Genomic DNA, 13,781 nt, shown 5'->3' with positions numbered 1-13,781 from the left:
ATGACTTATTGTATTTAATATCCATTTATCAACATTTTGTCACAATAATAATAAAAATAATATCTGTTTTAAAAATCCACAGGGAATTCTCAAGGGAGGAGCTTGTTTCTCGCCCCTCACATTTGGGAACTCCTGGCCTAGACCCAGTCTCTTTGGCTTCCTGCCGCCAGGTCCAGGAAGCCCCTGGACCCCTCTTAGTGCCTGAAGTGGGGTCTTCTGGACCCATCCTTGCCCACAGAGTACAGTGAACACAATGCCCTGGGGGTCTGTGGCCAGGGGGCAGTCGAGATCACTGGGGGCCTCAAAGGTTCAGGGATTGGGGAGCTAGTGAGGTGGAGAGTGGGCGGTGGGGGGCGTTGTAAGATAAGAGTGGGAATATTGTATTTATGTGGGATGGAAAACACGTGAACAGGCCCAGGCAGCCTCTAGAGGGAGGGGCAGGTCTGGAGCAAAGAGCAGCTGAGGGTGGGGCAGAGGGGACTAGGTACCCAGAGAGCTGCCGAGGGGAGCCGGCAGCCTGGGACGACTGCGGGGAGACCAGGGCCCCTCAGTGAACCTGGAAGAGTCCGAAGTAGGTGAGGAAGGGGGCAGCCTTGAGATGGGCCCAGGGGAGGGTGCGGATCCGCAGGGAGGACCCTGGCCGCAGGGCCAACAGCCCAGACACCTGGCAGAGGCGGAGCTGGGGCCCGAGGGAACTCGCCGCAGTGGCTGAGAATTCCTCCAGGCAGCGCAGGGCCAGCACACCATCCACCAGCAAGTCCAGCTTCAGGTAGACAGCCTTCCCCTCATCAAAGTGCACCTGGGGTGGGGACAACAGGCCGAGTCCAGGCCTCTGCCTGCCCTTGCCTCAATTTCCAATTTCCTCAGCGACGCAGGCATCCCATCCCACCCAAACCCCAACTCACCCTCCCAGCCTTGTAGCTTGTCCGCCACTCTCCTGGCAAACCCTTCGCCACTCCCTTACTGCGTTACCCATGCAGCCAGGTGGGGCTTACCTGACAGTACAGGTAGTAGAGCCCAGCCCGGGTGACTATAAACTCCCCGATCTGGCGGTTGTAGCGCAGAGGGCTGGAGCTGTTGATTCTGGCTTCCTCCCAGCCACTCACTGTCCCGTCCACACCTGAACACGGATGCTCAGAGATAAGGAAACGTCTCTCTACAGGACTCCCCCACACTACCCATGGATCCATTGAGCATATGAACATTCAGTGCCCACTTTACCCAGAAGACACATAGATCACCCCGGGCAAGGGAGGACCCATCCCCTATGACGCCCATAGTTGACTAAGAAGTTATGTGAAAAAATCTAATGTATATGGCCAGAGACATTCAGGGCAGATTGTCACCTGCCGTCACTTCTGGGGAGAAGAGTAGAACTGAAGGGGAAGCGTGAGGGGATTTAACGTTTTACTTCATGGATATCTATATTATTTGCTTCTTTTATATTGAGGATGTAAACATACATTATCTGAATTAGTACAACTAAAAATAATAAAATGAAACCCAATTGTCCATCAACAAAATGTCTATCCATATAATGGGATATTATTTGGCCATAAAAAGAGTGAAGTACCGATACACGCTATGGCACAGATGTGCCTTGAAAACATCATGCTCAGCCAGGTGCAGTGGCTCACGCCTGTAATCCCAGCATTTTGAGAGGCCGAGGCGGGCGGATCATCTGAGGTCGGGAGTTCGAGACCAGCCTGGCCAAGAAGGTGAAACCCCATCTCTACTAAAAATACAAAAACTAGCAGGGCATGGTGGCAGGCACCTGTAATCCCAGCTACTTGGGAGGCTGAGGCAGGAGAATTGCTTGAACCTGGGATGGGGAGGTTGCAGTGAGCCAAGATCATGCCACTGCACTCCAGCCTGGGCAACAGAGCTAGACTCTGTCTCCAAAAAAAAAAAAAAAAAAGTAACGCTCACTGGGGATTTTTATTTCCACCAATGGGTTCCCACAACCTGTGCTCTGCAGAGTCTCCGGCACTGAAGTTTCCTTCCCTTCCTTACCCTGCCAACTGTGCCATCTGAACAGCAATAGCCCCTCAAACTCATCGCAACCAACACTGAGCTGACTCCCCTCATCCTGAACAGCAATAGCCCCTCAAACTCATCGCAACCAACACTGAGCTGACTCCCCTCATCCTGAACAGCAGTAGCCCCTCGAACTCATCGCAACCAACACTGAGCTGACTCCCCTCATCCTGAACAGCAGTAGCCCCTCGAACTCATCGCAACCAACACTGAGCTGACTCCCCTCATCCTGAACAGCAGTAGCCCCTCGAACTCATCGCAACCAACACTGAGCTGACTCCCCTCATCCTGAACAGCAGTAGCCCCTTGAACTCATCGCAACCAACACTGAGCTGACTCCCCTCATCCCGCTCTTGCTTTACTGTCTGTTTTCCAGATTTGGCTTCTGGTTTTGCCACCAGGGGGATACTCAAGCCCCCTCTCCTTTACCTGCATCATTCATCGATCACCAGTTCCTATCAATCCCGCCTCCTAAATAGCTCTCTCCCCTCTCTGCCACATCTGGTGCCTCCGTCTGGTTTTCACAGCATTCCCTGTTTCCATTCTGGCTTCCTCCAGCTTCTTCCCGACACAAAGCCACAGACTGAGTCTCTAAGATGCAGATGTAAGCCCTCCTCACCTCACCTTCCGCCTTCCGATGGCTCACCTCAGAATAGTTCCCACATGCCACCGTGTGGCCTGGCTTCTGTCTCCAGCCTCATCCCCACCTTGCTCCTCTAGCACTTTCTGCTTCTGCCACGCTGAACTTGGAGTCCCCCAGCCCCATCATGCTCTGGGCAAACTCGGGGCTTTTGCCCCAGGGGCTGCTTCTGCTTGCACCCACCATCCTCGACCCCTTGCCTGTCTTGTCTTACGCTCCTGCTTCAAGGCCCAGTGGCGCCTTGCAATGCAGGGAGAGAATCCCTGACTCCACAGCCATGTCTGTCTTCCCCTGTGTTGCCAGGTATCTTGGCCACTTTTGTTATTGTTTTTGTCATATTCCACTGTAATTACAAATTTTTTTTTGGGGATGGAGTCTCACTCTGTCACCCAGGCTGGAGTGCAGTGGCGCAATCTCGGCTCACTGCAGCCTCCGCCTCCCAGGTTCAAGTGATTCTCATGCCTCAGCCTCCTGAGTAGCTGGGATTACAGGCACGTGCCACCAAATCTGGCTAATTTTTTTTGTATGTTCCTGTAATTACAAATTTATATGCTCGTTTCCTCTCCTAGACAGTGACTCCTTAAGAGTCGGTCTGAGGCTGGGCGCAGTGGCTCATGCCTGTAATCCCAGCACCTTGGGAGGCTGAGGCGGGTGGATCACGAGGTCAGGAGATCGAGACCATCCTGGCTAACACGGTGAAACCCCATTTCTACTAAAACATAAAAAAAAATTAGCTAGGCGTGGTGGCAGGCGCCTGTAATCCCAGCTACTCGGGAGACTGAGGCAGGAGAATCGCTTGAACCCGAGAAGGCTGCAGTGAGCCGAGATGGCGCCACTGCACTCCAGCTGGGGCAACAAGAGCAAAACTCCATCTCAAAAAAAAAAAAAAAAAAGGTCTGACCGGCTGGGCGTGGTGGCTCATGCCTGTAATCCCAGCACTTTGGGAGGCTGAGGCGGGTGGATCACGAGGTCAGGAGATCGAGACCATCCTGGCTAACATGGTGAAACCCCATCTCTACTAAAAAATAAAAAAAAAATTAGCCAGGCGTGGTGGCAGGCGCCTGTAGTCCCAGCTACTTGGGAGGCTGAGGCAGGAGAATGGCATGAACCCAGGAGGCGGAGTGTGCAGTAAGCTGAGAAGCTGAGATCGCACCACTGCATTCCAGCCTGGGTGACAGAGTGAGACTCTGTCTCAAAAAAAAAAAAAAAAAAAAAAAGGGTCTGGATATTAGTTGCTGTGGCACCTAGCCTGGCCCCTAGCAGACAGTCGGTCTTCAATGCCTGTTGAGTCAATGAATGAATGAATGTCTGCATAATTGCCAAAATAAGTGGTCTATACAGAGGGGAGGAAGGCTGACCTGGGTATGAAGACTAGGGAGGGCCGAGAAGAGAGGGCATTCCTAGCTATGAAGCCAGCCTAAGCAAAGGCTGCTTATAGCCAAAGGACATGGTGTGCCCAGGACCACGGGGGGGCTTGCCTGGTATCATTTGTCTCCAGCCACAAACCTCACCTGGACATTCCGTCCTGCCTGGCAATCTTACATTCCCCCACGAAGCTTGCTTTCGTAATCAGCAAGATGAGATTTTGTACCATTTCTCCTCAGATCTCCTGTCTCCGTCTCCCTAGTTGTCCAGAGGACCTAGAAGTCATCGAGCAAAGGTTCCCTCATCTCCCCCCAGCAAATCTACAAACCCACCTGTTCTCTTGTTCTCCTTTGACCCTCTGGTAATGGTGGGAGATGTGTCCTCTCTTCTTTCTGGAAACTTCCCTCTCCCCTTTTTGGATGTGGCCCCTGCATGGACCCCTCACCCCTGCACCAGCCACCTCGCCTTTCATGCAGACCATGTCCAGTACACAGGCACATTCTAGCTGGGTTCAAATCTTGGCTCCACCACTTAGTATCTCATGGCCTCAGACATGTTGTGTAACCTCCATCTGTAAAATGGAGGCAATTAGAGTATCTTCCTTTTAGGGCTGTTGTGAGGATTAGATAAGACCAAACACAAGTGCCAGACACACTGCCTATCTCAAGAAAGCCCTCAGTACATGTTAGATCAGATGAAAATAGTATTGTTGACAGAACTAAACTTTCCCTTGGTCCACACACGCCTCCACCTACTGGCCTATTTCTCTGCTCCTTGTTACAGAGAAACTTCTAAAAAGGGTTGTCCTAGGCCGGGTGCGGTGGCTCATGCTTGTAATCCCAGCACTTTGGGAGGCCGAAGCGGGTGGAACACCTGAGGTCAGGAGTTTGAGACCAGCCTGACCAACATGGAGAAACCCTGTCTCTACTAAAAATACAAAATTAGCCCGGCGTGGTGGCGCATGCCTGTAATCTCAGCTACTCGGGAGGCTGAGGCAGGAGAATTGCTTGAACCCAGGAGGTGGAGGTTATGGTCAGCCGAGATCGTGCCATTGCACTGGATCCAGCCTGGGTGACAAGAGTGAAACTCCGTCTCAAAAAAAAAAAGGTTGTCCCTGCCTCCAGTTCCTTATTTCTCATTTTCTTCTCAACCCAATGCACACTGCCTTCCTGTTCTAACTATGCCACTGAAACCACCCTCTTTAAGGTCAGCAGGACTTTCACGTTACCAAACCCAGCCATCATTTCTCTGTTCTCATCTCATGTGATGTCTCAGCTGCATTCAACACAGACAGCCACATCCTCCTTGAAACAGTGGTTTCTCTGAATCCAGGATGCCACCCTCCCGGGGTTTCTTCCTCTCTCTCCAGCTTCTTCTCAGTCTCTGCTGGTTTTCCCCTCAGCTCCACTTCAAGATGCCCAAGAGCCTCAGGGCTTCATTTGTGGGGCCCTTCTTTCTCCTGGCATCTCACCCAATCCTGTGGCTTTAAATGCCATCGATAGGCTGGGCACAGGGGCTCACGCCTGTAATCCCAGCACTTTGGGAGACTGAGGCTGGCGGATCACCTGAGATCAGGAGTTCAAGACCAGCCTGGCCAACATGGTGAAACCCTGCCTACTAAAAAATACAAAAATGAGCTGGGTGTGGTGGCACCCGCCTGTAATCTCAGCTACTTGGGAGGCTGAGACAGGAGAATCGCTTGGACCCAGGAGGCAGAGGTTGCAGTGAGCCAAGATCGCACCACTGCAATCCAGCCTGGGCGACAGAGCGAGACTCTATCTCAAAAAAAAAAAAAAAGCCATCCATATGGCCATGACTCCTGGCTTTATCCATCCTGACCTAGCCTGAGCTAGTTGACAATGTCCAGCCATCCATTTGTGGAATTTACTTTATTGTCATTTATCCACTTGTTTATTTTAGACATCTCAACGTTAATAATTATCTTACATACTTCCCAACCTATTTATTCCTCGGTCAACCACTTCTTAGGAAATGGCATCATTCTTCCCAGAGATACCCAAGTTAAAAATCTAGAAGCCGGCTGGGTGCAGTGGCTCACGCCTGTAATCCCAGCACTTTGGGAGGCCGAGGTGGGCAGATCACTGGAGGTCAAGAGTTTGAGACCAGCCTGGAAAACATGGCGAAACCCCATCTCTACTAAAAATACAAAAATTAGCCAGGCGTGGTGGCACATGCCTGTAATCCCAGCTACTTGGGAGGCTGAGACAGGAGAATCTCTTGAACCTGGGAGGCAGAGGTTGCAGTGAGCCGAGATCGCACCACTTGCACTCCAGCCTGGGTGACAGAGTGAGACTCTGTCTTAAAAAAAATAAAAAATCTAGAAGTCATCTGTGATTCCTCCCTTTCTTTTATTCTTCACCTCCAACCCATAAGTCAGTAATATCTTCAGGACGCAGGCTGAACCCATTCACTTCTCACCATCTCTGCTGTGAACCCCTCAGCTGAGCACTCCTCATGCCTCCCTGCCTCTCACAGTGGAAGGACATTCTGGTGAGGGGATGGTATGTGCAAAGTCCAGAAGAGGCACACCAGGAGCAGGGGTGTCAGCCCAGCAAGCATGAAGACAGCATAAGAGTGCAGGGAAATTAGGTTGAGACCAGACCACGAAGAGACTGGAAGCCATATAGAGAGGCAATACCATAAGAAAAGTGAAGTTTAGGGGCTCAGCATGGCAGCGCAGGTCAGATGGAGTAGAGGGGTAGGGAGGGTGTGGAGTGGGGAAGCAGCAAGAGGCTGGGTTTGAGGTTCTGAGGTCACGGTGCTGAGGTAGAGGGTGGGGTAGAAATGGAAAAGATGAGCAGACACTAGCAGCATTTTGAGAAAAAGATCATCAGGATATGGAATATGGAGGAGACAGAAGAAAAAAGAATGAAAAGTGTTTCTTGGAGAAGAATGAGGGCTGAAGGAGAGAGCTGGGACAGTGATTTGCTTCAGGAACTGGGCAGAGTTCTGGGGAAGGGTAGGGGTCTTTCATGGGGTCCCACGCCTGGGTCACAGAGAGAACCAAGACCTTCATGAACTGGCTTCTGTGGTTCTGAGACTGATGGCCGGGAAGGGAGTGGGAGGTCAAAGGTTTTGAAGGGCCCTTTTCCCAGGAGGCCAGTGCTGTGGCGGGGGATGGGGTCTCACCTGCCTGTGCTCCGTCCTGTCCAGGTCGTGGATGAACTGTAAAGTACAGGAAAAGGCTGGTGAGACCTGCCCTGACCCTCTGCCACCTGCCCCTCTCCTCCCGGGTGTAGCTCACCCATCACCCACCTTCATAATGGGCTGCGATCGCTCTTCGAGCCCGTGTTTTCCGGCCTTTAGGTGCTGAGGATCACGGAAAGACAGATGAGCAAAGCGGGCCCTAGTGGGGGTCCCAGAGCCACTCTCTCAGCCCCGTTCCCCTCTCAGGGACCCTGGCATCCTTATTCTTGTCCAGACTCCTGGCCTTAGAATCTCAGGCCTCATCTTCCTCAGTAGGTAGAGTGACTGTAATTTGTCATCCACACTGGGATACTTCTGAGAGCAAAACGGGAAGCTGCTACTAATCACACCAAGATAACAGGTGGGGGCCAGGACAATTGCATGCCGACTTGGACACGTGGTCATCCGGTCACCCCATCATCCCATTCCTAAGTCTCTTTGCCTACTGGGGGCCAGGCCTCTGACTCCCAGGCCTAGTCTCCATCAGGATCCCAGTAGTTCTTCTAACTCATGGCCACCCCGCCTTCCTGTTTGGGGTAGGGTCTGAAGGAGCACATCCATGTGACAGAAGGAGCTTCAGAGGAGGGCGAGAATCCCTAGGTTTGAGTCTTGGCTGGTTAGCTGCATGACTCTGAGCTCCTTTCACCCTCCGTGCCTCAGTTTTTCCGTGTGGATAATGGTTTTTGCTCTGCCCGCTTCCTGAGGTTGGGATAGAGGGATGCTCACCACTTCTGCGAGGCCGAACTAGTCGGTTCAGGAAAGGTGCAGGATCCTGCCTTTCTTCTGTCTGGGGATTCAGTTCCTAGGGGAATTAGGGCAGGGTTCAACCATGGACTCCCAGAGATATAAAGTGAGACAGACGGAGCCTGTCAGGAGAGCCACCAGCCAGCAATAGACACAGAAGTCTTAGGGACAGATTAAGCCCCTCGGCCAACTACAGCTGGGGCCCCCGGCAAAGGCGAAGCTGGGAGTCAGGCCCCAGTCCTCACCCTTTCCTCTAGACCAGCTACACTTTCCCACCCACGCACAACCAACGCAGACCCTGCAATTGGCACATTGCACACATGCCCACACCCAGTCACCACGCGCAGAGGATACGCACTCTGTACACAACCGCACCCCTCTTCCACGCAGACTCACATATCTCATACAACCACGTCACCCCCAGCCAATAAACACCTCAGACTCAGGTGGCACAACCCCAGCACAAACCCCTCACACAGAGTTGTCACCACGCACACACACCCCTGCAGACACACACCCATGCACGCACTGTGTTCACACACACCCTGCACACACCTCGAGTACGGCTGGCACAGCTGCACACACCTGCAGCCTCGGCTGTGCACACTTCCCATGCCCCAGCAGCCTGCAGACCGCGCCCACGCCCACTCACCGACGGGTCCTGGTCCTCCTCTGCCACCAGCTCATCCTGGGCAGGCTCCTGCTGGGAAGGAGGGAGCGTCACACTGTGCCGCTCCACCTGACATCTCACCCTCCACCCATCCTCCCTTCCCCTTGCCTTCAGCCCACGCGGCCCCCAGCGGCCCCTCTGCAGTCTCAGCTCCTGATGTGCCCAAGAAGGGGTGCGCAGCGGGGCCTCACCTGGGCGGACAGCGATGCCCGGCTCCCCAAGCTGACCACGGCCAGCAGGAGGCCGAGGCAGGCCAGCGCCAGGCCCAGGCCCAGCGCGAGCGGGACCAGCAGGGCGGTGCCCGGCTCCCCCCGGCGCCCCCTCCGCCTCTGGCTCCGACGGGCGGCCATGGGGGCGGGGGGCTGTGCCTGCCTCACCGCCCCCCCATCCCGGGACCCGAGGGATCGGGGGAGGGGGAGCCGGCGGGCGGATCGGGCTGGGGAGAGGGAGGGGCAAGGGAAACGGGGCGGGAGGGGGCGCTGGGGACAGGAAGCCGGACGCTGTGTGTGATTAAACTCCGAGCCTCTCGCCGGGCGGTGTGCGCGCAGCGGAGCGGGCGCCCACCCGACCTCTGAGCGCCCAGCCCGGGCGTGCACCACCAGGGCGAGGTCCGTTGTGTGCGGCCGCGGGAGCGACGGGGCTGTGCGTGTGCGGGCACCTCCTGCGGGGAGGTGGGAAACTCAGGAAGGCCTTTTGGTTCCGATTCTTCTGTGTCTCTGTGTCTTCAGAGTTAAGGACCCTCCTTTCCTCCAGGTGCAGGGAGGGCGCCTCTCACAGGAGACTATTATTTGCTTTTTCAGGAAAAGGGCAGGGAGTTCCAGGTTGTATGACCTGGTTCAGGGAAGAAGGGCAGGAGAAGATAAGAAAGATCCTTCGGCTTCTGCGGTTTTCTCAAATTCCTTCAGCTTAAAACACTCACTGTGCCGAGGTGCATCGTTTAGGGTAGCACGTTCTGAAGCCCATCATTACCAATGATTGCCAAGCATCTGAGGAGGACCAGCAGCATGCAAAAGAAACACCAAAATTGGTCCGGCACGATGGCTCACGCCTGTAATCCCAGAAGGCCAAGGCTGGGGGCCAGGAGTTCAAGATCAGCCTGGGCAAGAGCAAGACCCCATCTCTACAGAAAAGTTTTAAAAAATTAGCCCACGCCTGTAGTCCCAGCTACTCAGGAGGCCGAGGTAGGAGGACTGTTTGAGCCCAGGAGTTTGAGGCTGCAGTGAGCTGTGATTGCACCACTACACTCCAGCCTGGGCAACAGACCTTGTCTCAAAAAAGAAAAAAGAAAGAAAGAAAAAAAGACCAAAATTGGCCGGGCGCGGTGGTTCACGCCTGTAATCCCAGCACTTTGGGAGGCCAAGGCGGGTGGATCACGAGGTCAGGAGATCGAGACCTGCCTGGCCAAGGTGGTGAAACCCCGTCTCTAATAAAAATACAAAAAAATTAACTGGGCATGGTGGCGGGCGCCTGTACTTCCCAGCTACTCGGGAAGCTGAGGCAGAGAATTGCTTGAACCCAGGAGACGGAGGTTGCAGCGAGCTGAGATTGTGCCTCTGCACTCCAGCCTGGGCAACAGAGCAAGACCCCATCTCAAAAAAAAAAAAAAAAAAAAAAAAGAAAGACCAAAATTAACAAACAAAATTTGACATTGGAGGAAACAGAGATAATTCAGGATACAAAGAGTACTACCTAATATACTTAAAGAGAGTCAAGAAAAAGCACCCATAGAGCTGGGCATGGTGGTGCATGCCTGTAGTCCCAGCTACTCAGGAGGTTAAAATGGGAGGATCACCTGAGCCTGGGAGGTTGAGGCTGCAGTGAGCTGTGATCACACCACTGCATTCCAACACGAGCAACAGAGTAAGACCCTGTCAAAAAAAAAAAAAAAAAAAAAAGAGTATGCAAAGAAAGAAAAGCAGTTAGAATCTCCAGAAAATTTTCAAAACTGAAATCACAATGTAAATAAAAAACAGCTGGGGCCAGTTGCGGTGGCTCACGCCTGTAATCCCAGCACTTTGGGAGGCCAAGGCTGGTGGATCATGAGGTCAGGAGTTCAAGACTAGCCTGGCCAAGATGGTGAAACCCCGTCTCTACTAAAAAAACAAAAATTAGCCGGGCACGGTGGCGGGCACCTGTAATCTCAGCTACTCGGGAGGCTGAGGCAGAGAATTGCTTGAACCCGGGAGGTGGAGGTTGCAATGAGCCGAGATCGCATGACTGCACTCCAGCCTGGGCGACAGAGCAAGACTCCATCTCAAAAAAAAAAAGCAATGAAACAGGCTGGGCATCATGGTGTGCACCTGTAGTCCCAGCTACTTGTGAAACTGAGGCAGGAGGATCACTTGAGCCCAGGAATTCCAGGTTGCCATGAGCTATGATCTGGGCGCTGAACTCCAGCTTGGGCTGCAGAGCAAGACCCTGTCTCAAAAAAAAAAAAAAAAAGATAATAAATAAATAAATAATAAAATAAAAATAAATAAATACGGGCTGGGCATCACGGCTCATGCCTGTAACCCTAGAGCTTTAAGAGGTTGAGACGAGAGGATCTCTTGAGTCCAGGAGTTCAAGACCAGCCTGGGCAAAATAGTGAGAACCCCTCTCCATCTCTACAAAAAATACAAGAAAAATTATCCAGGTGCGATGGCATGCCCCTGTAGTCCCAGCTACTGTGGAGGCTAAGTCAGGAGGATCACTTGATCCCAGGAGTTTGAGGCTGCAGTGAGCTATGATCACCCCATTGAACCGAAGCCTGGGCAGCAGAGTGAGACCCTGTCTCTATAAAAAAGAAAATAAATAGGCTGGGCACAGTGGCTCATGCCTGTAATCCCAGCACTTTGGGAGGCCAAGGTGGGTGGATCACCTGAGGTCAGGAGTTTGAGACCAGCCTGGCCAACATGTAGTGAAACACCATCTCTACTAAAAAATACAAAAATTAGCTGGGCATGGTGGCACACGCCTTAAGTCCCAGCTACTTGGGAAGCTGAGGCAGGAGAATTGCTTGAAATAAAATAAATAGGCCGGGTGCAGTGGCTCACGCCTGTAATCCCAGCACTTTGGGAGGCCAAGGCGGGTGGATCATGAGATCAAGAGTTTGAGATCAGCCTGGCCAACATGGTGAAACCCTGTCTCTACTAAAAATACGAAAATTAGCCAGGCATGGTGGCGCACGCCTGTAATCCCAGGTACTCGGGAGGCTGAGGCAGGAGAATCACTTGAACCTGGGAGGCAGAGGTTGCAGTGAGGCGAGATTGTGCCACTGCACTCCAGCCTGGGTGACAGAGCGAGAGCTCATCTCTCAAAAAAATAAAAATAAAAAATAAAATAAAATAAATGAAACACAAGCTATAACACAACATAATTGTATTTAATTGATACAGTATCAATTTAAGGCCTTAGTGCTTGCTTGCCACATTGTCCTTTGAGTGACACATGGATTATGGGATGGAGTGTGTGGAGAAGCAAGTGTAATTCCAGCCCATTGTCTGGCCTGAGCTTAAACAATGTTCAGGTGGCCATAATAATGTAAATATCTTTGACTGGATTTCAACTTTTAGAGTCAACCTGTAGAAAAATCCAGAAGACTTAATGGCAGCAAAGACTGCAAATGCCCACAATTTTGACTTTTTTTTTTTTTTTTTTTTTTTTTGAGACGGAGTCTCGCTCTGTCACCCAGGCTGGTGTACAGTGGCACAATCTTGGCTCACTGCAACCTCTGCCTCCCAGGTTCAAGTGATTCTCCTGCCTCAGCCTCCCGAGTACCTGGGATTACAGGCACGCACCACCATGCCTGGCTAATTTTTGTATTTTTAGTAGAGACAGGGTTTCACCATTTTGGCCAGGCTGGTCTCAAACTCTTGATCTCATGATCCACCCGCCCTGGCCTCCCAAAGTGCTGGGATTACAGGCGTGAACCACCGCGCCTGGCCTATTATTTTTTTAAGATGGAGTTTCACTCTCGTCGCCCAGGCTGGAGTGCAATGGTGTGATCTCAGCCCACTGCAACCTCTGCCTCCCGGGTTCAAGCGATTCTCCTGTCTCAGCCTCCTGAGTAGCTGGGATTACAGGCATCCGCCACCATGCCAGGCTAATTTTTGTATTTTTGGAAGAGACGGGGTTTCACCATGTTGGTCAGGCTGGTCTCGAACTCCCAACCTCAGGTGATCCACCCGCCTCAGCTTCCCAAAGTGCTGGGATTACTGGCGTGAGGCACCGCACCCGGCCTCTACTTGATTTTTATTATCAGGTGAATGTAGCATTTTAATTTGTAAAAAGAAAAAAATTGTACAGCAGGAAGCCTGCTGAGGAGAGGGAATGTCATTACTCACCTCGGCCAGCGTGTGATCACACCTGCTAAAGGAAAAAAACAGGGACTGGAGCCTTGGAGACAGCAGATCATCCTCAGATCCTTTAACTTTGGCTTGAAAAATTAATTCAATACACTTAACCTTTTTGTTCTTGGTTTGCGGCCAAAGTTAAAATTAACTTGCATTTTTTAGGACACTGATAGGAAGTAACTTGGGAAACAAGCAGGAAAAATACTGAAAGGAAATCTGCCAACATTTTTTATTCCTGCCTTTTTACACTTTTCTTACTTTTCACATTTTCAACCAAGATACTAAAGGAAAAAAAGGCTTTGTCATTTTGTGTTTTGTTTTTCTTTTTGGATATCCAGCTTGATTAGTATCACTTAAATGCAAGGCCGTGCCTGGTGGTCACGCCTGTAATCCCAGCACTTTGGGATACTGACGTGGGTGGGTCACTTGAGGTCAGGAGTTTGAGACCAGCCTGGCCAACATGCTGAAACCCCGTCTCTACTAAAAATACAAAAATTATCCGGGTGTGGTGACGCACGCCTGTAGTCCCACTTACTCAGGAGACTGAGGCAGGAGAATAGCTTGAACACAAGAGGCGGAGGTTGCAGTGAGCCGAGATCCCAGCTACTTGGGAGGCTGAGGCAGGAGAATCGCTTGAACCCAGAAGGCAGAGGTCACAGTGATCTGAGATCGTGCAATTGTACTTTAGCCTGGGCAACAAGAGTGAAACTCCGTCTCAAAAAAAAAATCACTTAAATGCAAATAAAGAATTTCACGTAGTCTGTAAGGGTAGAGACTGTGTATG

At 51.9% G+C, this 13,781-nt stretch overlaps 1 protein-coding gene across 2 annotated transcripts; it reads right to left on the bottom strand.

Moving 5' to 3' along the window:
• Position 1: 1 nt before the first annotated feature.
• Positions 2 to 9,259, bottom strand: TNFSF12 (TNF superfamily member 12). 2 transcript variants are annotated; one of them, XM_054459542.2, is made up of 7 exons: positions 8,855 to 9,259; positions 8,646 to 8,696; positions 7,976 to 8,051; positions 7,319 to 7,372; positions 7,193 to 7,228; positions 996 to 1,120; positions 2 to 799 (listed from the first exon to the last, which is right to left on the bottom strand). In XM_054459542.2, the coding sequence occupies exons 1-7, from the start codon at positions 9,011 to 9,013 to the stop codon at positions 548 to 550; spliced, it is 753 nt and encodes a 250-aa protein (XP_054315517.1). In that variant the 5' UTR covers positions 9,014 to 9,259; the 3' UTR covers positions 2 to 547. The 2 variants fall into 2 exon arrangements, with proteins under 2 accessions (XP_054315517.1, XP_054315518.1); XM_054459543.2 differs by having other exon boundaries at positions 8,646 to 8,693; positions 8,855 to 9,256.
• Positions 9,260 to 13,781: the final 4,522 nt, after the last annotated feature.

Source organism: Pongo pygmaeus, chromosome 19 (assembly GCF_028885625.2).
Source record: "Pongo pygmaeus isolate AG05252 chromosome 19, NHGRI_mPonPyg2-v2.0_pri, whole genome shotgun sequence".
Classification (NCBI taxonomy): Eukaryota; Metazoa; Chordata; class Mammalia; order Primates; family Hominidae; genus Pongo; species Pongo pygmaeus.
Note: the sequence above shows the minus strand (reverse complement) of the source record. Positions and strands in the feature narration are given on the sequence as shown.